The 27868-nt window shown below is 39.1% G+C and overlaps 1 protein-coding gene across 1 annotated transcript in view; it reads right to left on the reverse strand.

The window, feature by feature from the left end:
* The window catches only part of SLC35F1 (solute carrier family 35 member F1), a 227662-nt gene that overhangs the window by 94109 nt on the left and 105685 nt on the right, over positions 1-27868 (reverse strand). The window contains exon 2 of the mRNA XM_030236375.2: positions 2409-2584. Within this exon, the coding sequence (XP_030092235.1) occupies positions 2409-2584 (176 nt within the window). The remainder of the gene's footprint in view (positions 1-2408; positions 2585-27868) is intronic.

Here is a 27868-nt window from a genome sequence, read left to right on the forward strand (position 1 = left end):
AAATGACACCTCCTTAAACATTACATTTCTGCAAAAATCCCAAGAATTAATAAAGTAAAGAAAGTAAAAGACAAAGGGATGCAATTATTTTTTACTACAAATCAATTTATGATGGTTTGATTTCTGAAGAAGAAAGAGAATGATTTAAAATTTGCAGTCTTTCACAGAGAAGAACCATACTTGAAAAAAAAGTTTTTTGATGATGTCAGCACTCAGAACAGAATCATCATTAATATTATTATGTGATTTCCATCTATTAATGAAGCTACATGATTAGAGCTGCTAGAGAAACTGCCTTAATGGAACAAACACAGATAATGGATTTGAATAAATACACAAGCAAAAAGACAATGTCAGGCTCAGTCAGCTGGCAACATTAAATGCCGAGTAAATAAATAGGCTGTGTAGTGCTGTACCATCCAGCAGGAATGTTATGCTGAATGCCTGGATCACTGCTTTCATAGCTTCTGTAGCCAATTTTATTTTGGGTTTTTTTGGATGAAACCATCTTTTTGGGTTTTTTTTATAGCTCCTTTTCCAGACAATTCCATTGGTACCCTTAACTATGTGCTCTAGCTGTTTGTATGGTCTGTATTCAGCCACAGGCTTTTTCAAACACCTTCCCCAGCCCTCTTCACTTGTCCAGAAAACATTTTCCACATATTCCTAACATTTTACCCTAATACTTAGTTCCCAAACCTATCATATTGGCACAACAGATGTTTCTGACAAACTCCCTTTAGTCCACCTCTATATTTTTAAACAGTCAGAAAAATATTTATAAAGTACCTTTTAAAATACATATTTATATATGAGTAAAGCAGAGTGCTTGACAGCATTTTTTAGATATCAATATACACCAGGCATCAAACCTTATTCCAAATTAGCCTCTGTAAAGCACAGCAAAATGCAATATCTATATGGGTATACCCTCTCACAAGCATTTTCAAAAAAGTATAATCTATTTAAGAGTCCATATAGGGACTTGCCTTTCACAGTATCTAAATCAGTCCAGAGGAGGACATTTCTGGGACAGAACTTGTGAACATCTAGGCAATCCTACACTCAGAATAATTATTTTTAAACACAGTTCTCCAGAAAGCTGCTACTAATAACACATTTTAAACCTTTGACAGAGCAAAGTATGTGGTGATGTTTCCCCCTACACAAAATGAAATACCAAGACAGTGAAACAGTGCCTGAGCAATCTCTCCTTATATAAGAGTCAACATTTTCTTAGCACATTGGCTTTTAGCACCTCTGCAAAATGCCAGCAGGGACCAATATTTATAAAACTTATGTTGTAATATGCTTAAGTGCTTTGTGCTGGAGTACAGAGGTGTTTTTTTGACTGTTCATTTTTTGCATAGAAATTAAGTCCTTGCTGCTTTGGAAACCTTTTAGCATTGTATCACAAGACTGTACTATGAGTGAAGAACTTAAGCTTCAGGGTTGTTCCCAAAACATTAAAAGATCAAAGACCAATCCAAAAATCATTGTTCCTGTAAGAAAACATGAGCTTTTCAGTATGCTGATAAATGTACCACGGCCTAATACATTTTGCAGGTGTTATCCTCCACTGAGCCCTACCCTCCTTATGTCAAGAGAACACATGATATTTTTTTCTCTTTTATTTAGCTTCTAATCTATGTGTTCTGTGAAGGTGAATGAATAAAATTATTACAAAAAAAGAAGAGTGGCTGAGAAATGTACTTAAATGCATTCACTTCCCACACCTCATCTAGAAGCGAAATCACAAAGAAGGGAAGGCATGTGCAGGAAAGGCACAACCCCCCCATCATATATATAGGCTGTCGAAGAGAGTATCATTAGATAAACAGTACCAAAGCATACTGTAATGCATTTCTCATTTTGGAGGTCAGATTGGTTACACAGGCCCCTGGCAAAGCAGTGACACGGCCAGGGAGTTGGTCTGCCCAAAGCTCCCCCCAGAGAGAGAGCACCCCAAAATCTCTCCCTTCATCTCCTACCTCCCAGTAGCTAAACATTGGCTGCTATTTCTCTGTGTCTAGTGAGTGAACTACTGAATTGCCATGGCCAGCATCTAGAACTAGCAAGCTCTTCTTTGCTTGCACCTGAGCTCTCCTCAGTCTATGTAAGATGGAAAGCATACTAGTATTTCCCTGCAAGAAGAATCAGAATTCAAAAGTACTGATGTTTATTTTAACTTTGAGGTAGCACCCCAGTTCTTGAGATCTAATGATTCATTCTTTGCTAATGAAGATTTGTTGGTGTTTTTTTCAGTTCATCCAATACCCATTTCTAGGTAATGTAATTATGGAACAAATGTTAGTGTGACATGTGTCTAAATCATATTGCTTGTTGTTGTTCTGCAGAAGCCTATATCCCCACTGCTTTCTATCAAACACTTTCAGAGAGACACTCACCTTGTCTGACGGCTAGTGTTGTCGTGTAGACCAAGAACAGAAGGATATAATTGAGGAAGCTCTGAAAAACAGGTGTGTTGGCATGGAAGTCTTCTGACAGATACTTGCTTGTGAGACCAATGCCACAGATAAGGAGGGAGAGTACCTGGCCAAGCGCCACAGACAGCAAGAGATCCCTAAAAGGAATGAGAATAACAGACATAAAACACTCAGCCTCATCACTAAGGAGGAAATGCTCATCCTCCTCCAGGAATCATGTTCAGCATTTCTGGAATATGGAAGAAACACGATGCTTCAGTCGACGAGGGGATCTGCTGGGTATAGCCAACATAACATTTCCATTATTCCTGCTCTTATCATGAGCATAAACATTGTGCCAACATAGTAGCTTTTATTCACATGTTAAACAACAGCAGATGGCACGTCCCTACCATTTAATTTTGCATTTCACATTTCACAAAGGAGAAATGATAGTTTAAATCAACCAAAACACAGGACTGCTTCCTTTGAGCATCCTCCTTAAAAGAAAGACCCAGGGTTATCATTGAGACACAGTGGGAAACACAGCTCTTTCAGGACTTAGCAGCCAAAGAGAAAAAGAAGATAAAGGATCGTGTTTCATCCTCAAGATGAATATACATTTCATCATATAAACTATTCTTTCCATCTACTATGGATAAATATATTTTGTTTCACCTTTCCAACTGTTTACTTTCTCTTCTGCTTGATAGGAACAGGGGATTCCAATTTTCCCCTTTCTGTCTCCTTCTGGTTGTTAGAAATATACTTTCTGGTTAAGATTTTTGCTCTAATCTGTTTTGCTTATTTTTCATCTCCAGTATCTTCTGCATTCTCCTATTACAACCCCATTCTCTTTCCCCACAGGTCTCAAATAGTTTCTTTCTTTGTGCATGTTCTCTGTCTTCCTATAATTTTCTCTTTACTTCAGAAATTGCTATATCTGAAAGACTTTTTTGCTCCAAATACCTCCATCTCTTTTACTCTTCTTGTAGAGTTTATTATCTAACCACACAGCCCAACTGAGTCCAAACAATCCTCCCTTTCCAAATTCTGGCACAGGATCTCCGTTGCCCACAACACAGGAATATCTGCATTTTTTAAATTACCCTTAAGAGTTTTCCCAGGTCCCCCATGTGTCATCACTCTCATGCTGACCAGGCCTGTTCTACAGCTACACCTTCCCATGCAGAAGAGCAAAATGCAGAAAGTGTTGGTCTGGCAAACAAAAACAATGCCAGGGAGAGCAGAAGGGCATCCAAAGGGGACATATGGTCTGAGCCCTGCCCACTGCTACTGCTGCTGTCACCAGCCCCCAGAAAAGAGGGGCTGAGCTCCCTGGGGAAGACATGAAGAAGAGGAGCATGTTCTGCAATGTCTCATTTGAGCCTGGAATGAGGAAAGGGAACTAGGCAATCCTAAAAGAGTAGAGGAAGGAGGGCAGCACCCTGTTCAGCTATAACAGTATTTCATGTCTGTTCAGTGCCAGACAGTTAAAAAAATATTGCTTCAAGGCTGCTTTGCTTTCCCTGACAGATTTCCCTGACCTCGGCTCTGCATGTTTGGCAGTGATGAGCATCTGTGCTCCCACAGCTTGGTAAACTCAAGTGTCAAGCTCGTTTCCCTTTTTCTCATAAACAATCCTCCCACTAATGTGTCGTGGTGTCAGTCATGGCGTGATTTAACCAAAGAGACACTGGAAAGCACAGGAGGCTGGGTAGTCATAGTCAGCTAACACACCTCGCTGACAAACAGCCTGACACACGGAGTAAAGAACAAACTTTATCGAGCTAAACCCTGTGTTTTGATGGGAGACTGCTGGAGAAGCAGCAGGTAGGACTCTACTACTGCTACCTCAGCTTTCACATCACTCACTCTACTGTGAAACACAACCAAGGGAAACAAACACACTCAACAGAGGTGACATCCAAGACCCTGATGCAGATGCTGCCTACACTACTGATCCTCAGTTCCTGCTGTTACCTGCTCTGCTGTTGACATGGAATAGGAAATTTGAATGGTGACTGCAACTTAAATCCACATATTAATCCTGCACCCTTGTTTACAGTTCTTCATTTAGCTGGATATTGTTTCCTACATCCTCCTGTAATTAGGCTTCATGCAGGGTTGTCCTCTTGCCTACTGCCATTTCTATGGTTGTATTTCATTAGCAAATTAGATGTTTGCAGATCAGCTGCCTGCTTTACATGAAATGCAGGTGTGTCCCTGTATTTTGGCTGTGCCTGTTAGTGAAAGTTGTATTACATTCACTGGGGGACTGCACCTGCTCTGAAGAGAAGAATCTTGGATCCTGCTTAGATTACATAAAGCTACACACACCCTCTCTCAGGAAAGGATTCTCACAATAACATATTTCTTGCTCCCTTGGGCTGTTAGCTTTTGGGAACACTAATCATCACATTTTTTGGACCAGTGGGAAGTTTGATGAGATCTTACAAAAGGCATATTTTTTAGCTCAGCTCTCTATATTCAGGTGTGTCACCAGGACTAACCAGTCTTAAATGACATTTGTATTAAAAATCCAACCAACAAAACCTGAAAAATCCAACAAAACAAAACCAGGTAAATTTCAATGATGTGTTTGATAGCCGTAGCCCTCTCTGGTGTATGTTTTGATTCTCTCTTTGCTATTTTGCTATTTATAAAACAACCACATTTTTTCATAGTTGGGTTTTTGCCAATTCATTCAACCACACCTACAAGTGGCAGTTTTCCTAAAGAGTCAAGGTCTACAGCATATACACACACACACACACACATACAGCCTGCCCTCAGCTTCTGGATTTTACATTTCATAAACTTATAAGCAAGAAGGTAATTCAAATTTTATTATCTTATTCCTGAAAAGTCATTGAGAATAAGAATACATTTCTATGTCTTCTGTCAATTTCAAAGTCCAAAAATCCACCTGCTATTTTATTATTGAAGTCATTGGGGAACACAAAGGGTAATTGGAGCTCAGTTCATGGACAAAAAATCAAGGCTGTGAACCTAAACACCTCCAAGTCTGTAAGTAAAGGTTGAATCCGTATAATCTCTGTAATTTGAAAGCACTTTTGAGTAAAAATAGTCTTTAAGAAAAAAAAACTGAATGCAAAAACTGCAGAAAACTACTTTGTGGGAGTCCAAGTGCAAGTAGTGCCATCAATATCTCTGTCTTTCAAAACACTGACTACATAAATGATACTGAGTACATACTTACTGCTTGTCTCTGATTTTTGCACACATTTGGTATTTTTAATTATGTAAGAAAACTCATTCTGAAATCAAGCTGTTTTGCTTCTCTTCCAGTCAGGACTTAGTTAAACATTTCACAGATGATGGATGACACAGAAAGATACAAATCTTTTATTCTTATTGCATCAGTGCAAAGAGTAGCATGTTAGATGTTTAAGCATAACTAATTCAAGTGCCCATTAAATGCTCAGACTTGATCTAGTTTACAAAATTTAACTGCTCATGCCCACATTAAACTCTCCTGCCACACCTAGTAATATGCCCATTACAGACATGAATGACAAGCAGTGGAACAGAAGATTTTGTGTCCTCCCCTTCTCTCACCACTGTAGGCTCTGACACACTAATCATTATCATGGAAAACAGTAATGAAGTGAAAGGTAGAAGAAAGCAAATCACAAGATCAGTAAAATGCTCATTTTTGCCTTGGTTGAATGGAAGAGAACAACTCATCTCTCTCCAAACAGAAAAGTATAAACAAATCTTAGATTGTTTAAATTGGTGACAATGTCAGTGGCACTATAGAAAAATACAATTTTTTATAAACCTAATAACCAATGTAAGATACCTGAATTTAACAAAAATGCTGGTAACATTGACTGTATTTAATTTTTTTTCCTGCAAACGATGATCTAATAATACAAGAGCCTCAGTTCCTGAGCCTTTAATACCTGGATAAGAATAATAACATACCCATTCTTTTTTTAAGAAGAAGCAGCAAGCAAACACTGAAAAGAAGATTTCAATGGCTGTGGAAAAGCTACTATTTCCTTTAGACAAAGTAAAAAGACACTAACTCAGTGCTGTCATCTCTGGCACTCATAAGTATCTTCCCCAAAAGTCATAATACTGTTTGAAATATGCAACATGGCTCCTACCTGCAACACTTTCTGTGTTGCTTTTCATGTGCTCCACCACTCAGAGACTGGCACAAAGGATGATTTCTTTCCTAAGCCTTTGGTCCATCGTGCTGGCTTCAGCAGTACATTCATTCACTGAGGAAGCAACATTCATTCATATATTGAAGAAAGGCTGTGTAGTTTGATGGCCTTCAAACAGCACACCAAAAAGAGAGTCTCACTACAAAAAGCTTTATAAAAGTGAGGGTTTCTGCCTTTCAGGATCCAATTTCTCTTTAGCTGAGTGCTATTCTATTTCTCTACTTGTATTCTATTTAAATCAAAACAAAGCAATTCTTCAAAAATCCCATTTTTCCCTCAGCAACAGCAACAGTACTTTCTCAAACCAAGTTAAAACAGGGAAAGATCTTCAGCTTGTAGTTAAACTTTTATCTCATAAATGCATAGAATCATTGAATCATTTAGGCTGGAAAAGGTCATTTAGTCCAACCATTAACCTAGGATCAGACTGGCATTTTTAAGTGAGAAGTAGGTCAGAATTACTCCTAAATCTCCAGGTGTCATGTTGCTAAGTAGGTTTTTCACAGCATACTAACAGAATTTTTAAAATACTTCCTTTTTGTCTCTTTAGAAGTGGAGCCAGAAGACAAAGCCTCATCTTGATGTTGGGAGCCATTTAATTCTGTTTAAATGTCTGGGCTGGTAGCTGCTGTGCATCCTTTTTACTTCTTCCTCCATGCTTATGGAAATTTCTGTCACTTGAGTGTCTCCTTTATCAGCCATGACAAAGCCAAACTTCTGAAGGCAGACATGCTCATATCAAAGAACTCTGGAGCTAGTGCTTGGTTCCTTGCACATGCACACTCGTGCAATAAAGTGTACAAAACAGCTATCTGCAGGTTATCCCGTAATTATTTTACATGAAGTTAAAACATGTAGCTCTGAATGCGAGTTAATTCCCACATCCTCCCCAGAACACAGAAACACTCTTCACAACACAAAATCAAGGCAGTGCAGCTTTGAGAAGGAGCCACACAATCACAGCTGCTGTTTGCTGCAGAAACAGTGAAGTACAAAGGGCGGCCAAGTGATTTAAACATTCAGGCCTATTTAATTGACACTAAATCCTGTTTTAAAGCACTTTCCATGCCAGTTTAATTTAACTGCTTTCCCTCCTCTCTTTTGCACTTTATTTGTTATAAGTCCCCACTGCATCAGTTTTAGAGTATCTCAGATGGTAAAGAACAGAGGCTACCACTACTTTTAATCTCTAGCATGAGGTGTGTTAATCCTTCAGCATGCCACAGGCTCCAGCAGACAAGAGACTGGCAGTCTGTTTCCTGAGCCAAAATTTCCCTAGAGGAACACATCTGTAAAGGCAGCTTTACAGCACTGTTAGAAAGGGCCTGCAGGCAGGATCGTGCTTTCTCCTGGCTGGTAATGACTGCAACACAAAGTTACCACTCCAAATGTTCCAAGTGTGTATTTAAAAAATAAAGAAGCAGATACACTTCATTCAGAGACTGACGACTGCTATGCCATGGTGAAGTTGATGATGTCTGTCACAGCACTGTGATTCTGCCAAGCTTCTTCACTTGAGTGCATTTTACTGTGTTTCTATAAAAGCGTGAGGAGAAATAAAACAAGGTCTTAAAAACGTCACATTGACTCAAAGCAAGCTGAAGTTATGCCCCTGTATCCTGTAGAAATCCAGACCAGTTTATTTAAATGCTTACAGGTGGATGTGGAATCTTTTTTTGAAATTCTACTTATCTGGTAGAAATGTTGGTGCATATTACAATAGAAAACACAGGAAAAGGACATGCCAAAATCACAAATACTAACTGCCATCACCAGCATGGAATGTGACTGTTTCCACTGCAGCTGAGTTCCTAAGTTCCCACACCACCCCCCACTTCAATAGCTGCTTAATGAGGACACGGACATTACTTCCATATTTTGTGGTTCGCACTTAACACTGACACAGGCAGCTTGTGAAAGAATAAATTAACAAGATTTGTTCTGGACAATCAACTGAGCTCTCTCTGGAAGCTAAAGCTGCAGATTTTCTAATAGCTTTGAAGCATATGAAGTCTCTTATTAGTCCTGCATTGCTCTGAAATTGATTGCATCTAGAGAACAAGATTCTACACTAATTTTGCATGGAAACTTGTCTTTTCTTATTTTCCCGTTATTCTGACATGCCTGTTACACAGGGGAGAAATTCTACAAGTTGGCACATGCAACCCTTCTCTCCTGTCTGCCCCTCTCAATAAAGTAAGGATTGCAGCAGGCATCTTCAGTTAATGCACCAAAGCTGCTGCACACTGCTTTAGAGCAATTTACAGAAGCAGTCCCAACACTCTATAGCTAAATGTTCACAGCACTAATAGCAACCACATCACCCAACACATACACTGACAATAACATCATGGGCTGCTGTGCCACGGTATTCTATTGGTCAGCTATTCCCATAGTCTACATTCCCTGCAATCATTCTAAAAGACATCTCAAGAAAATACAGTGGGTTTGTGGGTCTGAATAAAAGACACTTTTAATATTTCTAGCACAGGAGAACAAACCAGTGTAAAATATTTTCAGAATATAGGTGTCAAGCCATTGAAATACCAAAGTCTGGATCCCAACTAAAGCCACACACTGCATTAAAATACAAACAACACCATTATTAACTGACAAATCAGAGAGAGAAAGCCATGCAACACCAAGTCTATCCATCACTTAATTGCTACTGAGTCATTATTTTGAAATCTTTATTGCATTTATTTGTACAGGCTTTGTACTGGATCTCAGCACAAAGGGTGGGTTTTCCAAGCAGTGAGTTGCAGACTACCTCAAACTCCCACTGAGGCTCGAAAGAAATTCTCAGTGCCATAAGCTGGGGGTAGAAGGAGAGCTCTGCACATCCTTGTTCTCATTGTCCTCTCTTGCCACCTCCCCAGCAGCTTGTCACTTGCCCTGCAGCTCTGATCAAGCTTCCCCAGCAGGGCCCAGCACCTCATTGCAGCACCCAAGGGACAGCCCTGAGGGGCAGTGGAGGGACAGGCAGACCTGGACAGACAGCCAGCACTTCCCTAGAGCTGAAGAAGCTCCAGCAGCCACTGCCTTGGCTGGAAGGACACCCTGGGCATGGGGAGAGTTGCAGTTGCCCAGTTTCTTATCCCTTGCTTTTTGGCTTTCCAAGTTGCTTTAAGGTTTTTCTATTCAAGACATTAAGGTTCTAATTTGTATTCAAATACAACTGGGCTTGATTTTAAGAGCCTTTTGGGGATATCACTTAAAATCAAGGTGTAGGTAAATCTGCCTCAAAACTGTGGCAGACTCAGGCTCTGCTGCTTTTCAGTGGTAGCTTGAGGGACCAGCCCAGATTGTTGACTTTGGATGAAAACAAAGCAGAATCACATTCAGCAAGCCTTGGGAGTCTCTGAAGCAGTTTCTTATGATGAGCTTTTACCTAATAAATTTCCCAATTCTTGTATATTGCCAGTTACAGCAATTCTTGAAAATGGGTTTAATTTACCATACACTTAAAACTCCAACTTCACACACATACACACAAACATGCTCAGAGTTATTGTGTTTTACAACACTTTAGTAACTGAAATTTTTTAAGACTATTCTTACACAGATAAAACATATCTCTGCACTTAACAGTTAACTATAGACTGTTGAGAGATCTGCCACACTGAAAGTGCAAAGAAAGCACTCCTATTTAAATTATTGTTATTGAATAAGATATATATTTAAAGATAGCAAAGGAAAGTGGGGTGACAAAACTTCCATGCTGATGGAGCCCAGTACTAAATCCTTACAAGCAAATTAGAGGCATGGGGTCTGTGTGTGTGTATGTGTTAGTGCAATTTGCTTATAGTCATCCTTATCCTACCAACGAGCTAACAAAGAAAATAAAACATGCTTATCCTAAAAACATGCCTAGGTTTTCAAAAAGCCATCTGCCTTCCAATCAGTAACTTCCTGGTTCCTTTTCAGGTAAAAATCACCAGACTTGGAGCCCTAGAGGCTTTTTCTCTTTAAGAATGATGGTCTCTCCATACACAGTTCTTGGCAACTTCTCAGCCTATAACTGGAAAGACTGAAAATATTTCAGTCTTTGTGATGAAATCAAAAGTATAATTATAGATGACCATGAGATAAAAGAATTGTATTTCAGGTTATTTTAGTCAAATAAATTGACTGAAGCTAGCTGCAGTCCATAAATTTTTATAAATTTCACTGTCCAGCCAAGTATGACTTAAGAAATTAGGATATATAAATAAATAAATATGTAAATATTTGATCGAGATTGGAATAATAAATGACAGAATTAACTTTCCATACAAGACCTTACAAAACTAGTTACAAGCACCAACTGCTGAATATGGTACTTTTGAAAGACTAACTTCTTCCATCATTATCTAAAAATTAATTCAAAAGTTATATTTCTAGTCTTAGAAATAGAATAAGAGACTCAATTATGTATTAAGAGTGAGCTGTAATTTCTCAAGCTAGAGATCCATGTGACAACCACTGAAAATACCACATTTTTGCCAATGAAATCTAGGCAGTCATTGGGCTGCTGATCAGTTATTTTTATAATTCAAGAATAAAGCACACAAACAGATGTGGTTTTGAGATAGATATTTATCTTTACTCTCTTCCAAATGCACCAGTCTGAGCTTTCAGATGTTGAAAGTAATGAGGATGTGGAAGGACTGATGGCTCTCTGTTTCTTGTAGAAAAGAAATTCACTGTCAAATTGCATTAGCTCATCTCACTTGCAGTGGTTTTTATGCCTAAGGCTCAGGCCATTATAAATACAGTGATGAATATCTTTGGATAATATGAGAAAGAGTTATAAAGTTTCAGTTCAGTTAAGATCATCATCACCTCCCAGTTTTCTCAGAGGAGCTGAAAGCCTACAGTAATAGACCTGGATGATTCCCAGCACCAAGAAAAATAGCTCACCAGTGCCCAAAGTAGTACAACATCACTCCTTACTGCTCTCTTGCCATTACTGAACAGTGCTAATACAGTTTAAACTGATGGGGGTTGATGGACTCTCACAGCTATTGAGAGACAGTTGATAAAGGAGGAGATGAAAAGCATCACAGCTCCCGCTATACCCCTGCCGCTGATAAGCCAATCTTGATTGAACGGGCTGATGGAAAACAAGTTCATATGACTCAAGATTCCTCAAGTGATAGATGCTACTGTGACTTAATTCAGTCTTGTCAGAAACACAGAAGTATGGGCCTTGAGTTCCTAGAAAATTGTGTGTATGTGAGTCAGGATGATGGATGATTTCAGTTTCTTCCTGGTGCTCCCAAAACCAGCAAAATTTGTTTCTGAATTTCTGTCCCCATAAAATTCATAACTCCAAGCATATGCAAATGTGTGTACTGACGTTTATCTACAATTAGGCAACTACTAAAATTATTGCTTATTTGTAAAACTGGAGGTCAAAAAAAGACAAGTGTTAATATTAGAAATGCAAAAATACATTTATGAATATCATGGCTGGCTTCTGGAGAACTAAAGCTACTAATTCAATTATTACAAGAGGCAGAATTTTTTTCCTTTTTTTAATATCAGTGCATTTGCAAAATAAATAACAATGATTTTTCATTCTAGAGAGCACTTAATATCTATAATAAATATTTAATTTGAAAATCAAATTTATCTGCCTGGATTATGCAAAATCTTTTGCTTGGATAAAACTAACTATATTTAAAACTTCAGAACAAAACAGTTACTTTTTTTCCCTGCAACTATTGAAAATTGTTCCAGAATTCAAAAAAGCCCTGCTTCTGTGGGTGACATTTTCTCCCCAAGTAGGCATATGCAATTCCCATAAGTTTACATAGTTTTTACAGTGAGTTTCTACTCCATAATCTATATGCTTGAAGCATGTAAAAGAAACCTTAAGAAAAATGTCCTTGAATTGGCCCCTGAACATTGGCCTCTTGATTGCACCCCTGGTACAGAAAGACAAAGGATATCCACATTAGCATTTCATCAAGGACAGCACTAAGCCATTGAACACTTTTCCAAATTTCCATCTGCTTCAAAGGAGAGATGCTCATGTGCCTGTGGCTCATTCTAACTTCAGCTCTTTAAGGCTCTGACTTTCTCTTGCTTTTTCCCATGTGTGGGTTGTATTGCTGCTACCTCATTCTGCAGCCCCTCATGCAGGAGTAATGCTCAAAGTTGCTGGCTCATGGATATTATGACAAACACAAGGACATGAAAGCTTTATGTTTTTTTTTTCCCAACAGTCCTTTAATGCACAGAGGCCAGAATTTCCCCCCTTGGTGTGAGTGTCTTTCTCTATCCTATTCTTGCCTGTGAAGTCTGCATACTGAGTTTCAGGGTGGCATAACTTCATTATGGAAAGAAGGAAAACACCCTCAATAGATCTACCACTGGTGGTTGATACACCACAGGAGGCAGAATATGTGAGTGCAACTCCTCAAAACAAGACCCCTAAAGCCACTGAGGCAAACAATTAACTTTGGTTGCTTTACTGAGCTGGGTGTCACCTTCTGGAAGAGAAGTTTGTGCTCTGACTCTAGAGACATTGAAGAGGCATAGCTGGAAAGTGAATTCCTGGTTTGGGTCAGTAACTAGCCCAGGACTCCAGTAATGACGGGTTTCACCAGGCAACACCCTTCCTGGCCCAGCTGGATCAATTGTGAGTGCCCCAGTTGCAGGACTTGAAAGGTGTTGAGTTTTTTTCTCTGTCTGCTCCTGGTCCTTTCTGAAAGCAAGGTCCCTCTAAGGCATTTTGAGTTGCGTGCCCAGAATTGATTCAGCAATAACCTGGGGGTGCTCTCACAGGTCCTCTCTGCCTTCCTGCTTCTAAGATACAGAAGTGTCTTGCAGGAAAGGAAGCACTTGGTGAAAGGGGGCACAACAAAACCAGCCTTACTGAGAGGTGGAGTGCAAGTACTCCTCTTTTTCCTTGCTTTTGCTGTTTGTTCAACACTCAGCAGAGATAAAATCATTACTCAGCCAAAACTACACAAGAGGTCTCAAGTTCCGCAGCTGTATTCTTCTGCATTCTGCTTACAATTCAAAAAGAAAAAAGCCATTTCAAGTGAAAATTACAACTGGTGAAAGTTCAACTCCTGCTAAATGAAAAGTCCAACAACACTAAGTTCTTCATTTTTAGGAACGAGCGTGGTGGTTCTAGTTTACTGCTCTAGCCTTAGGCTCCAATATAAATCTTTCCCTTCCTGTCTTCCTTTCAATTCAGTGACTGCCTCTGTCAACACTGTAAATTTACTACAGACCTGGCACACAATGATGGGACAGACTCAGCTGAAAAAACATAAAGCCACTGAACTAATTTTTCCTGTTTCATTAGAATTCAGAACTGCAAGGTGTTTGGAATAAATAAAAACAAATAAACTGTAAGTGGTCTGGGAAGTCGCCAGCTGCAGATCTTGAGAGTCAAGACAGAGAAATTCCTGGCTTACGGGAACCTGCTGCAGTGCCGAATGTATGACCGAAGTCACTGATGACCTAAAGAAGGAGAGTAATGAATCACTTAAATGAAAATGAAAACTGTGAAAAAACGGGAGCTGTAAAGTCCTCTTGAAGGAAATAAACCAAGTGACATTTGCCAGAGCATTGCTCCTTGCCTTCCAGGTTGCTTTATTGCAATTTCTTCACAATAGTAGCATCTAAATTTCTGATATGCAAAATAAAGAAAACTCAATAATGTCAAAGATTTTCTGAGTGGGTACAATTTGCCTTGCCAGCACTGAACTGTAGAGTCAGCAAAGGCAATGAGCAGGCTGTAACCAGGCCACTGAGGGTGTCCTCAGTGTGTGCAGTTGATGTGCCATCTCCTTCCCATATACAGGGCAATAGCACGCCAAAACACACCCTGACCCAGGAGAACCAGAGGACCTTTTGCCTCCCAGCCATATACAAGTGTGGTCACAACCTTCAGCTGGCAAGTTTATTTTATTTCCCCTCCCAGGGTGATTCACATCTGTGCTTGCAGCACAGAGAGCAGGGGGTCAATCTGACAGCTGAAAAGTGTGAGGAAAAAATCAGGGATGATATCATATTCTGTGTAAGCATGACATTTGTGACACTTTGCTTTAAAGCTTTAGACTGCTACTGCTACAAAAACACATGCATAAAACTATCATTAGCATTAGAAAGATTAGGAAGAATTTCCATATTATTCAATAGCATTTTCTCTGCAGAAATCACCCTTTTGAAAGGCATCTGAGTAGTTATAACTGAAGGACAAAATCCCAGTCATAGCTCTCAGTTTCCTTGCCTTTTGGAATTGAAGTTAAACATTAAATCAGATTTCACTGTAATGATATGCATTATGTTTCCCACCGGTAGCTTTTTCTTCTTTCTAGCAAGAAATAAGACAAGTTGAGAAAAGCCAGAGAGAAAAACTCTCATAGCTGCATAAGTGAATCAAGTGACACACCCATGATGTACAGTGCACAGCTGGGCTAAGTGCTTATGTTCATGTGGGCCACCCTCCAATATGACTGCAGATATCTCACATGTTGCTTTTGAGCTTAATTTCTGTGTGGAAGGAATTATCTGGCAAGGGCCATGCAGGGCTGTAAAGTATCTAAATACTTCAGAGATGTAACATACTACCTTCTGATTTACTGCTTTCGTTTACTTATGGAATAAACTAAAATTTCATTCAGTTTGAATTAAATTAGTTTGTGTCAGTAAAATGCTCTTGTTCGTAAAGCCCAGTTTGAGCACGTGGATCATCCATGGTTATATCTGAGTCAAGCAGCGCAACAGGGCTTGATGGAGTGAGGAGTGAGGACTTTGGAGTGAGCTTTCCTAAGGCCACTGACCTCACCCCTGTTTCCTCCATGAAAATTCTGCTGCAGGTCTAACATCCCAGTGGCCTGCCCAAGTGGGAGCAGGGAAATCCAGACAAGACTGAAAAGCTGGCGATGCTTGTGAAATACCGTACTGCGATTTACCAAACGTGATCTCATCTGCTTCTTCAAATTCTGTCTGAAAGGAATAAGATGTCTTTACAAACAGACTGTGTGAATCTGCTTGTAGATAGGGCCAGGTACTTATAGAGAAGTAACAGAAGATACTATTAGTTGTGGAAAATGTTACTAATCAACATGGACTGCTGCTCAGCCAATGCCACGTTAAATCTCTGAACCTAGAGAAAAAGAACAAAGATTTACTAGAATTGTGAATAGCTATTTTCTTTCTTTCTTTTATATAAAAGAGGGGGGCATATTAGAGGGGAGCACAGAGTAGGCAAATTGAGAAGTCTGTGCCTTCCGAGTACCTCACCCAAAGGGGAAAAGGAACAGGGTGTTGGGGCTGGGAACATAGGATGAAACCAGGGCTGTGTCAACCAACAATTTCAGAGACCCCATGAGAAATGCCTCATGACCTCTTCCTTGATTCAAATAAAGTTACAGGAGTCCTCTGTCTCCTTTTTGGGCATAAACCTCTGGCATTGTGGATTATTTTTCCTAAAGTGTTCTTAGTCAAGATTTATTTTCTTGGGAAGACAGATGGAAAGGACCTCATAGAAGACTGTTTGCAGGTGCAAAAACATCTTTACCAACCAAAACCAAATTCACCAATGTCCCTTCAAATCTTCAAATGAAATTGGTGAGGATGATTCTTCTCCTAGTGAATATTTTCCATTGCTCCCTAAGTCTGATTACTGGGCCAAGTGCCTGGACAGACATCAGAGGGCCCAACAGGGGAAATTATCTGAACAAAACAGTGGCAGTCAGTGAGAAAATTTTGGTATCAAATCATGCCACATTGCTGCTACAGCTTCCTTACTGCATGCACAGGTGGGTAGTATATGGCCTTTCAAACAGGACAGCAATCTGAGACCCAGACACTCTTTTTTGCTCACAGTTCACACTGTTGGGAAGCATCACACTTTACCTGTGTGCACTGTGCAACCACATGAGGTACAGAATATCATCAGTACCATGTTAAGGTTATATATAAATATATTTATTAAAAAATAATTTCAAGCTCAACTAACATGATTATGAATATGCAGGAATACTTGAGAGATACCATGGGATGAGATAAGAAAAGATTAATCTTGTAATTAATTGTGTGCTTGAATTTAATTTATACGCTTTTATTATTTAGTACCTGTGTCAACCACTTAATCTGCCCGCAAATCACTTCTTTATATAATATTAATGAAACATTCTATATTGAAATTCATCAAACTATGGAAATCAGATATTAGGAAGACTCATTATATCATCAATTTATCCTCTTCTAGTTTAAAACAGTTCAGGACCTGTGGCTCCACAAAACACTCCTTCAAAAAGAGTACTTCAGTTCAAGAAAGAGCATTCATAGCAGAATGAACAATGTCTTTTCATAGTGAGAGATCAGAATTGAAAATCCAATTTACACTGTGGAACAAACTACAACAAGATTTTGAGAAGGAAGAAATAACAACAGTAACATAAATTTTAACACAAATGTTGTAGAAAGGTCATTGATTTTACAGCTCTGTACAGATGACATTCTGAGAAAATGAAGATAACACAGATTTATGCAGTAAGAGACCTACTAATTTGTCTACACAGCCTGCTCAAAACATTTCATGCCCAAAGATGGAGATGGGACTGCTTGGGGTGCTGAGGAGCTGCTGACTGAGCACAGGGAGAGATCAAATCAATGAGAAACATCAAAGTAATCACTTGTTTAATCTTTGCTAAATTGCTTGCTTAATCTTTGGGTTAGTCTAATGAATGTTTAGGGCATTCCTGAACTACTCAGATGGGAGGGTGCACGGCTGTATTTCAGAAGAAATGGCTGGAAATGAGAATAGTTGGAAATTGGCACTGTTGTGAGAAGGAGAAGAAATAGCTAAGGTGAGAACAACCTGCCTACAGGGTCCTTGGGGGTCACCCTGGATCTGGCTGGGATTAATTACCTACCCTTGTCTCAACCCATTAATTTTTTATCTCACTTTCTCCCCTTCAACTGCTGAAAAGGAGGAGTGAGAGAGTAGCTTGGTGGGCACCTGTCAGCCAGACAAGGTCAATCCACCACAGGAGTGGAGAAGATCTTGCTGCACCTCTTGTCTCACCTTTAGACACTTCTGCCCTCCCTCAGCTTGTGCCCAACACCAGGAACATGGAAGCTGTAGCAGCAGCAACCATGCTGAGGCCATGCTGTCTGCTGAGCTTGTTTCATATCAGAGTCAAGCAGTTAAAAAAAACCAGCAACCCTGCACCTTCTGCCCCTGTGGCAAATACTTGTTAGACTTTCTATTGTGTCTGATTATTTCTGCAAGGTCAGACAGATGAAGCACTTCAGGAATCCAGGATGGCTTGTGGGATGTAAACTGTGGTCCTTGGTCCAGAGGTCTTACCTACCCTGGCAGTGGGGATCAGGAAAAGCAGGCAGAGGTATGTATCTGTGGGATTTTTTCAGCACACCTAGTCCCAGTTCTACCACAGACCTCCCATGGATATCTTCAGCTCTCTCTGCCTCAATTTAATCTCCACTGTTGTGTCTGTTCAGGTCAAAAAATCTCTGGGAAAAGACCCCTTTCTATATTAAATGAGCCGAGCAGAAAGCCTTTGTGTAGGAAACAGAATAGGAGCAGAGGAGCAACACAAAAATAGTCTCCACAAGAAAACTCAGTGGAAGATGCCGTGCAGGGTTGGAGGTTTCACCCTTTCTAACTCCTTGAAGGCAAGACCTTTTTATCCTGCAAAAAGTATATTGTATTGTCCCTTTGTAACTGCAATTTATTTTTTACTTGGGAAAGCTGACGCCTTACACTTTCCTCTTTTCCATTTTCAGCAAACCCTTTGTTGTGTGACACCTTTTGGTTCTTTGTAATAAAAATGCTTTCATTGCCTGGATATATTGATTTTCAGTTTCCTGAAGCTTTGTGCTTTTCTTCTACAGTTTCGCTGACACAGCTTAGGCCGAACCTCACAGTCCCATTCCCTCTTGCTCCTGACTGAAGAAACAGCTCTCATGAAACTGGATGAAGATCATCAGGCATTTAAAACTTATGACCATTCAGCTCCACCTCCTCTTTTGGCCATTCTTTTAATCTCTTCCATCCTCCTCCCAGTGTTGCAGGACAGAAATTGAATACAATTCAGACTGGTTTTGTTTCAAAAGGAAACCTCTACCTTGCTATACTTCTGCAGATAACTGGCCTGTTGAGATAGGACAATGGATAATGGTTTTAAAAGAAAATGGGGACATCCAGACTAAATACTGGAACAGGCTACCCAGAAAGGTGGTACCAGCTTCATCCCTGGAAACATTCAAGATCAGGCTGGATGCGGCTCTGAGCAACCTGCTCTAGTTGAAGACTGCTTTGCTCATTGCAGGTGGTTTGGACTAGGTAAGATTTAAAGGTCACTTCCAACCCAAACCAAACTATGATTCTATTTTGTTATGCAAGTAAAACAGTTACAATTGTGATCTATACACATAGGATTTTATAGGCAATTTTTTTTTCCTTGCAAATATACAGGTACGGGAGTCAGAATGTAATTTGTGGAAAATTCAATGTTGGAATGTCCAGTCTCACTAGAGGTGAACTTGATGTTATGTCTTTATTTCTTACTTCAATCACTTGAAAAAGGACCCAGAGAAAACCAGATTCTTTAAAGTGAAATCTGAGTCAGGTTGAAGGTCCCAGCAGCCAAACATTTTTCTTGTCACTGTGAATACTCTGGAGAAAATGGTGACACAGACTGCCAGGGTAAGTGCTTTTTTGTTTCATTATCAAGCAAACAAAAATCAGGTGTAATTTCCTACCCAAAGTATGTAAGGTTCACAATTTGAGAAGAAATTCCCACAGGAAAAAAAAAGTTCTTCATACATCTGCTAACTCTAGATCTATTAATAAAACCTAACATATCTTCATATCTCAGAAGATTTCCCTGGCTACCTGCTAAGTGAATGCCTTCAAACTCACCTCACCACACCTATTATCTCAGAACTTTTAATGTTCAATATTTAATGCTTGGATCACTTTAGAGAAGAGTAAACTGTCACAGCATAGATGTAGACAAGACAGAAGGCAACCTCCACTTGTTTTTTCATAAAAAGCAGTTTCCTCCTTAAGAAATCTGTTTGAGTTTCTGAATTTTTTCCAACAAAATTCTTTTGATCCCAGTTCTAAAATTCAGGCAGTTTCACATCAAACAGTTAACTCAAGCAGTACAGAGTATTTAGAAAAATGCACAGCTTGATACTTTATATGCTATGATATTATAATTAAAATGGAAACAATCCATCAATGCAATCTAGCCTTGGATATCACACACCAAAATATTCTACAGCGCAACTCTAGAACTGAAATCATCACTTCTTGCACAAAATCCTCTTTCAGAAAGACATCCAGTTTTATTTGACTTCAGGGCATGGGAACCCATGAGATTTCTACTTAAGTTGTTTCAAGGAAAGCTTATTTGAACCTTATTGAACCTAGCATGAATTTTCATAGTTCAACTTTCTACACCCAGGTCATATTATGGCTTTTGTCAGCTACCTGCTGTATGAAAAGAAGTTAAAATGGGAAAAAGAAAAAAATTATCCACGAACTACAAGTTTAGCTGATAACTCAGAAATAAAGCTCAAAATACATTGAATAAAAATCACTTTATCAGAAGAGCTTTATGAGGGACCAGCTGGCTGACCCTGTAACCAGTTGTAGTTGTGCTTGGCATGACCTAGCATCCTGGCTAAGCTGGTTCTGGTTAGGAAGTTACTGCAGAACAGTGTTTTGCAAATAAAGAATTTTCCAGTTAAACTGTCTGTTACAGTGACAGCTAACATGTTTGAAATGAAAATTAAAATTAATACAATTATTGCAGGTATTCATTCTATTTTCTTTTTTCTCCCCCCCCCACTTTTTTTTTTTTTTTTTTATTAGACTAGGTTGAGGCTTGTGTGAGTTCCAACAAAAGAACACAGATATAATAAGCAATAATGTTATCAGGGATCCATATGTCCATTTACTTTTACCTTCAGCACGAGACAGAGCACAGAACATCTCAAAATTAATGCCTGTTTGAATCAGAGTATGTATTTTATAAAGGTATCCAATACTTTCCATTGTTCAGCAAGGAGAGACTTGAGAGTCTTGACAAGTTGCTCCAGAGGTTAATTACCCAACTACTAAAATCTGAGTCCATTATTTCAAAGAGGAATTTAGGTAGCATCAGCTTTCACTCTACTACTGCTTCCTGATGCTCTATTACCAATTTTTGTTTAACACATACAAAATTCTACCAAGTCACTTTCTAATCCTATTTTTGTTTACTTAAGCAGGCCAAGCCTTTCCTTATAAAATGTTCTTTCTTTTAGCACTCTTATGGCTCTCACTTCAAACTTCTCTAGTTATCAGTATTCTTCAGTTTTGAAAAATGCAATGGGACAGTGTTCCAAAGCCAGTCATACAACAACCAAGACCTCCTCAATATTCCCTTGTTCACAAATCAAAAATCTCATTTTCCCTTTTGCATCACACACTCTCAGTAGAGGTCATAGCCTGCTAATTCCACACACAGTGTCTCAGCCTTTCCTGATGCTGCTTTCTAGGACAGAGAGAACAATTCCATCAGCACAGCCCACAGTATTTACTCCTATATATAGTCCTTTTACTTGGCCTCATACAGACTCCTACTGCTTTCTTGCATTCTGTCCATAGCATTGTGTCAGAGCAGACCACGCTGTACAACAGCTTGCTCTGTTAAATGTCACCACACACCCTTAACTTTGTGTCATCTGCAAATTTTATGTGGAATAATTTTCTCTCTTCTTTCACATCTGCTGTTAATAGTGTAAGATAGCATGCAATTCATTATCCTTTGTGAAGAGAAACACATTTAGGTTTAGAAACTGCCACAATGCCAGTTTTAACACCACCATTGTGTGTGCAATGTTGATTTCGTATCATTCTACTTTCCTAATCAAAACATCGTGTGTTAGTTTGAAAAGGCTGAGAGTTGAAATTATTTCCAGACTGTCCCTGAACTAGCAACAATGTCAGAAAAGGCACAAAGCTATTTTGACAAAAGATATTCACCATAAACCCGCACTGATTAAAACTAATTACTTTAACCTTTCCTTTATATTTGATTAATCAGATGCCAGGTTTGCTGCAATGTCAGATCGTGGCAAGGTGATAGGGCAATGAATATTTCAATCACCTCTTTGGTCTTTAATGAACCAATATAACAGTAAATCATTTCCTCTCCTCTGGACCTCCTCACTGCCAGCCAGCACCTACAGCACAGAGCACTCCTCTGGATGCAGATTGCACCATCTTGCTCATTTCCAGGTAGCCAGCTCCTGGATTATATCTTCCTTAGCTACCTCTGGAACAAAAAGTGTTTTGTTGTTGCCATACAATACAGCCCCTGGATTTTTCAGAGGATCCTACTTCTTCAGTTTCTTTCCTGAAGCAAAAGGACCAAACAGCTTCCCCCCTTCCCTGCAAAGACAGCACAGCCACCTTCCCCCAAGCAAAGCACAATCACTTCTCCCCCTGCTTTCTGCCCCTCCTAACCTCACATGCTTCCTACAGTCCTCACCTTTGCTGCACATCAATTCCCATCTGCTCTCCTTTTCTTTCATTGGTTATACATTCTAAGTCTTTTTGTTCATTTTTTAATGTAGTCATGAAAGCACAACTGCCTGGAAGGTAGAATATTTTGGGTGTTCTTTTAAGAAATGCAATGAAACGCTTTCCAGAAAAACTAAAAAGAAGACACGAGAAATAGCTAGAGAATGGGCTCAGTCAGAGAAATCCATTCAAATTCAGGTAATGTCAAGACTGGTGGCATTTCTCAGCCCCATCAAATGTTAGGAAACTTTCAACCCCAAGAAAACTTCACTGTAGTCCAAATCAAATTTGTTTTACTGTTCTACCTCTGTCACAATTTTTCACTATGTGGACTGAATACTGTTTTCCAAAACATTATTTGCATAGGGATGAATACTTTGCTATGCTGGCCCATAGAGACTGTGCTTTTATAGTTCAGACTTTGAAGTTTTTCAAGATAGGTAAGAATACCTCTTTTCAAATAATTCCCCACAGCAGGTAAAGAATGTTAGAACTGTGAGAAGGGTTATTAGAGTTACAAGAGTCTAACTGATCTGTCCTGGTAATAAAAGACTCATTTTCTTTTAGCAAACTAGAGATTTTGCACCTGAACATGTAAGAAGTCTATACTTTTTAAAATTTATTGCAAATTGAAAAAATTATCTTTAAAAAAGAATTACCAAAATTAATTTGAAAATACTGCTTAAGCCATCAGAGAAGGACTTAAAAGGAAATTAATTGCTGGAAAATTCTTATGAGGCTCTTCATGCCATAGAAAGAAACCTTGGTTTCCCTAAGATCAATAAGAGAGAGATCAATGCTGACTATTGAATCACAGGGTTTTAGCTCCTTATTATGGCCTTTTGCATTTCATTGTTACAACAGTTGGATTCAAATGAAAATCATTCTCCTTACTGCTCCACTGACATAATAGTTATGGTGATCCTTTCAGTGATTCGAGGGAACAAACCTTATTGTCACTGTTAAAAATAATGGCACCTTGCTAGTAAAAATGTAATTTGATTCTGGTTTATTTTTCTCTAAAAATAATAGTTTATACTTTGATTTTGAGAAAGAGCGTGTAGTGAAAACAAAAGCCTAATTCATACATATTTTACTGAGAAAGCCACAGAATTGTAGAAATATTGATTCAAAGGGATGCCTGGATGTCATCTAATCCAACTTTCTGCCCTATCACCACAGCAGATTAGATCAGACTTAGTTTTGCTTATCCTAGACTTAAAAACCTCCATGGATGGATAATCTATAACTTCTTGAGATAACCTCTTCCTGTACTACAGTACCCTCCTAGCAACTAATTGTTCCCTGATGTCAAGTCCAAACATGCCAAGCCACAATTTGTTCTACTGTGGCTTTTCTGTTGGATTCAATGTGCTGGAACCAAATACAAGGCCCAGCGTTGCAGGACACTGCTGGCCATACCCTCCACACATGAATGGGAATTAAAAAGCACTCAGGCTCTCAACAGAACGTGGTTGGCTTCTCATGAGCTTTTTCCATGATTCAGCAGAATTCATTTAACATGAATAATGCAAAGGCCATCGGTCCATACTTCCACAACAGCCAAGTCAAAGCACTACATTGCCCTGTCAATGCAAGTCAAGGCTGCACTTTGGGCAGGGTGCAGAGCTGGGCTCTGGTTTTGCTCTAAAATGGCTCAAAATGATGACAGCTGTTTTCTGTCATTCATACTTCAATAAATAATACCAATTATTTTCACATGCAGAATGCTACAGATGAGTCATCTTTTGAAACACAGGTGTGTGCTGTTCATAGCTACAAATGCAACTTATATCTCACTTGCCCCACTCATGTAAATAAATGCTCTTGATGTAAGTGAATAAATATGGCCTTATACATGCCTTATTCTCTGCTTTCATCACTCTTAGCTCAGTTTGCTGGCATGCACTAAAGGAAAGAAATAGTATGCCAAGATCTGGAAACCCATAATCGTGATAAAGAGGATGTTGTTCAGCTTCTATGGGAAGTTTAGCTGATGGAAAGAGATGAGAAAAAAGCTTCTTTATTCCCACTTTTTTTTTTTTTTAAGAGCTGTGCCTGCTACATGGATATACACGACTAGCAGTAGAGTGAAAAAAAAATAGAAAAATAGCAAGGAGATGAAGCATGACCATGCAACTCTTATAGAGCTATCATTTAGAATGTAATTATTTGTATTCCTGATTTCAGCAGTCCCAGGAAGCAAATTTCCCCTCCTAACACCCTCAGCTTTTTGAAAGGTTACATAAACACCCAAAGAACGGATACATTTTTTGTGGACACTGCATTCTAGGCCCTCCCCAGCCATTACTGTTTTTTGACCTCCATTTGCACTCGGTGTGCTTATCTGGTCAGCCCTGAGCTGAAATACAGTCACAAAACCAGAGATGCTTGCAGGGCAACTTAAATAGATATTAAAGCTTTATTTCTCTTAGGAAAAGGAGCTGAAAATGAAGCCAACAAACATTATGAAAGGGTATAAAAATGGATGTGATAAAAGGGGGACTCAATCATCTGCGCCTCATCACTTTCAGGAAACATCTCCAGCACTGGGGAAGGATGAAGCCTAAATGGGCACACCCCTGTCCTCTTAGGTTATCATTTTTTCCAATTCACAGACTTTCTCCTCCACTTCATGAGCATCATTGCAAAAGGGGCCACAATCCACATTTTCTAAAGACAAGTAACGCATTCCCGCCTTTCTCTGTCCTCTGGACACTGGGTCTATTTCTAAAGGCAGACATGAGGTGGCTTAGCAGACATAGTGAAAAAGAAAATTGATTAACCACGTCCTGGATAAATTATCAGCAGCAATGAGGGAAACCCACCTGCATGTAAAAAGTCTGTAACATTACTGGACTTCTTAAGTGTGATTTGAAAGGTGCCTAGGCTTACTTTATTTACCTTTTCAAAAGGATGCCCTAGTCCATCTTAGAAAAAGTGAACAAAGAATTTTGGAGGAAATTGCCAGTTGGCACCTTGTGAGAATTTGATAATGAGTAAATGAAAATGAAATACTCCCTAAATTATGTGAATCCTATGCAGCCATAAAGTCCTCTTCTTTTGGGGAGCAACAATAGCTCTTTGTGTGGAATGCAGCAATATTTCAATGAACAAAACGATGAATTTTCCTTTTGCTCTTGGTGAAAGGTAATGATTTTCCTGGATGAATAAGCTTTTGACATTTTAATGCTTAAGAGAAGGAAGTATTTGCATATAGTGTTCTGCCCCCATTTTCTCCCTGGTTGATGCTAGGCTCTGACTGTCCCCCTCTCAGTGCTCTCCTCTTGCCTCACCAAAGTCAGTTTTCCCATGTTGTGATCAGCTCAAAGTGCAGCTTTCTGGTCTGAAAAGGAAATCTTTCCACTCTGGAAAAAGGATGGTAATTATGTTAAATGAATGTTAACGTCTTGCTAATGAATGCATTGCATCTCTCCTAAACATTTCTGGAAAAAGAGGCAAGCAAAGAAACAAAAAATAATCAGACATGCCATTCATTTACCAGAAGTATTAATTACAAGTAATTAGAAAAAGTGACTCATTTTTGAAGTATACAAGACTCCTAAAAGGAAATACAAAGATCTGAGCAAGAGCTGAAGAGATATATCTGTATCAAGTGGATAATCATGCGCAAAATTACAATATTACATACACAAAGGTTTTAATTTTGAAGGAAAAAAAATTCCAGTTATGACTTTAAAATTTGCAGTGATGGTAATTGATGGTTGCCATAAACTACTAGTATCAGATTCTTTTCACTGCCCAAGATCTAGTTTGCATTTACCTTGACTCATTTACTACTGAATCTTGTCCATCCTTGTTAGACTAAAGATTTCTCCACTATTATTTCTGGCAATTTAGTTCTCCATTTACAGATAGCCCCTAGGAGAGTTATCTTTTCTCTCTAAGGCTTCTTCCTTCCAGCAAGCATCAGGAAGTATGGTAGTGAATTAAGAAAAAGCTTTATGTTTTCCCCTTTTTTCCCCTGTTCAAAACTCTCACAGAATTTTAGTAACATCTCTTACATTGAGACTATGAATTTCTACAGTCATTGAATCTAGGTAAGAGTTAAACTGAATGGAACAAATTCATCAGACCTCTCCCTTTAATATTTTCCAGTCTCTCTTTTGATTCTTTTCTGAGTCACCTCAGTAGTATCAAAAGCCAGGCAGAGCTGTGGCTCAGCTCACAGCAGGTCAGTGTGGCTCTGGGACACACAGCCTGGCCTGTTTTACCAATACCATCATATGCCCGGGAAGATCCACATCTGCCCATCCCCTATGGTGTTCAATCAGCAGGCACAAGTCATCTCCTTTTTTTTACTGCTGGATCTCCCTAAAAATAAGGTCCACGTAATTTCCCAGTTTGCAAGTGTAACATTTTTTAATCCACTGGAACACAAAATACTTTCAGCAGATGAAAACATATTAAGTATATATTAATTACTTCATCTTGTTAAAACCCTTTCACATTAGCTATCTATATTGTGAAAATTCACAGCTATTGAACAGCACTGGGCAGCACTACAAAATCTGGCAGGAGAGAAAATGTCTGGCCATGCACAGCAGGAACTATGGGGGAAAACTCAGCTGGAGAAGCTGCTGTGCAGGATGGGACATTCCTGCCTGCCTCAGCCCACATGCCTTTTTCAGCAACAGAGGTGGGTTCAGCATCCCAAAATGTGGCACTGAAGTGCCCCTACTTAAACATTCCCATGAATGTTTAATGGCTATTCTCCCTTTACTGAATCTTTAATGCCAGTATTCATAACATAAACCAGAGAGCAGGAGCAAAGCCATCAGGTATTTTAATCTTTGCTGCATGAGAGGTTTTTCAATACCCACCAAAAAAATAAGAGTTTATGTTCTGATACTGTTGTACTTAAGTTTCTGTCTAGAGGAGAGAAAAGTAAATGAGGGTACTGGGGGGAGGGGAATGCACTTACAAAACAAACTGGATACTCAATTATTTTGCTATAATACATTGTTACAGCATCATTTTGCTCTGAATGTGATACCAGCTGAAAAAAATCACTGCCTGGCATTGCAAAGGGGAAAGGGGAGATCTTTTATTGGTTCTGCATTTCCTTGGGGCTTTATTCACTGTGTGAAGGACTTGAAATGGGATCGCTCTTCTCCTCAGAGGTCCTGGTGGGAATAGTAAGGCTTTTTTTACAGAATTGCGGGATGAATTCCCAGAAGTGTTAGAGAGAGCTCAGAAAATGCAGTAGGGATCCTAAAATACACATATAGCACGACCCTATACAGCAATTCATTCTACATTCACATGCACAAACATGGAAATCTGGAAAACAGTGAATAATGTCAAATGCAAAAAGAGAGAAATGCAAAAATGAGTATTTCCTATCACTGCTACTTAGTCTAAGCTCACTATTTATTTCATAGAGATATTTCGTATTTTAAATCCAGCATGTTCTTCCAAACCAGATTATATTCAGATGTATGAGAGCCAGCCAACCAGGTAACTGATAGCATTGCTGGGCTTGGCACTGTGACTTCCATTTGGAAATAATTATTCTGCCATGACTGCTCAGACAGAATGGAAAGACATTATCTGACATGAAAAAAATATATCTACATTTGATCCTCAATAAATTTGAAGGAGTAGGGTTTCTCTTCATGGTTCATCGCCTTTATCTGGGAGGTTGATTTTCCTACATGCAGTTCTAT

The sequence above is a fragment of the Serinus canaria genome, chromosome 3 (assembly GCF_022539315.1).
Source record: "Serinus canaria isolate serCan28SL12 chromosome 3, serCan2020, whole genome shotgun sequence".
Lineage (NCBI taxonomy): Eukaryota > Metazoa > Chordata > Aves > Passeriformes > Fringillidae > Serinus > Serinus canaria.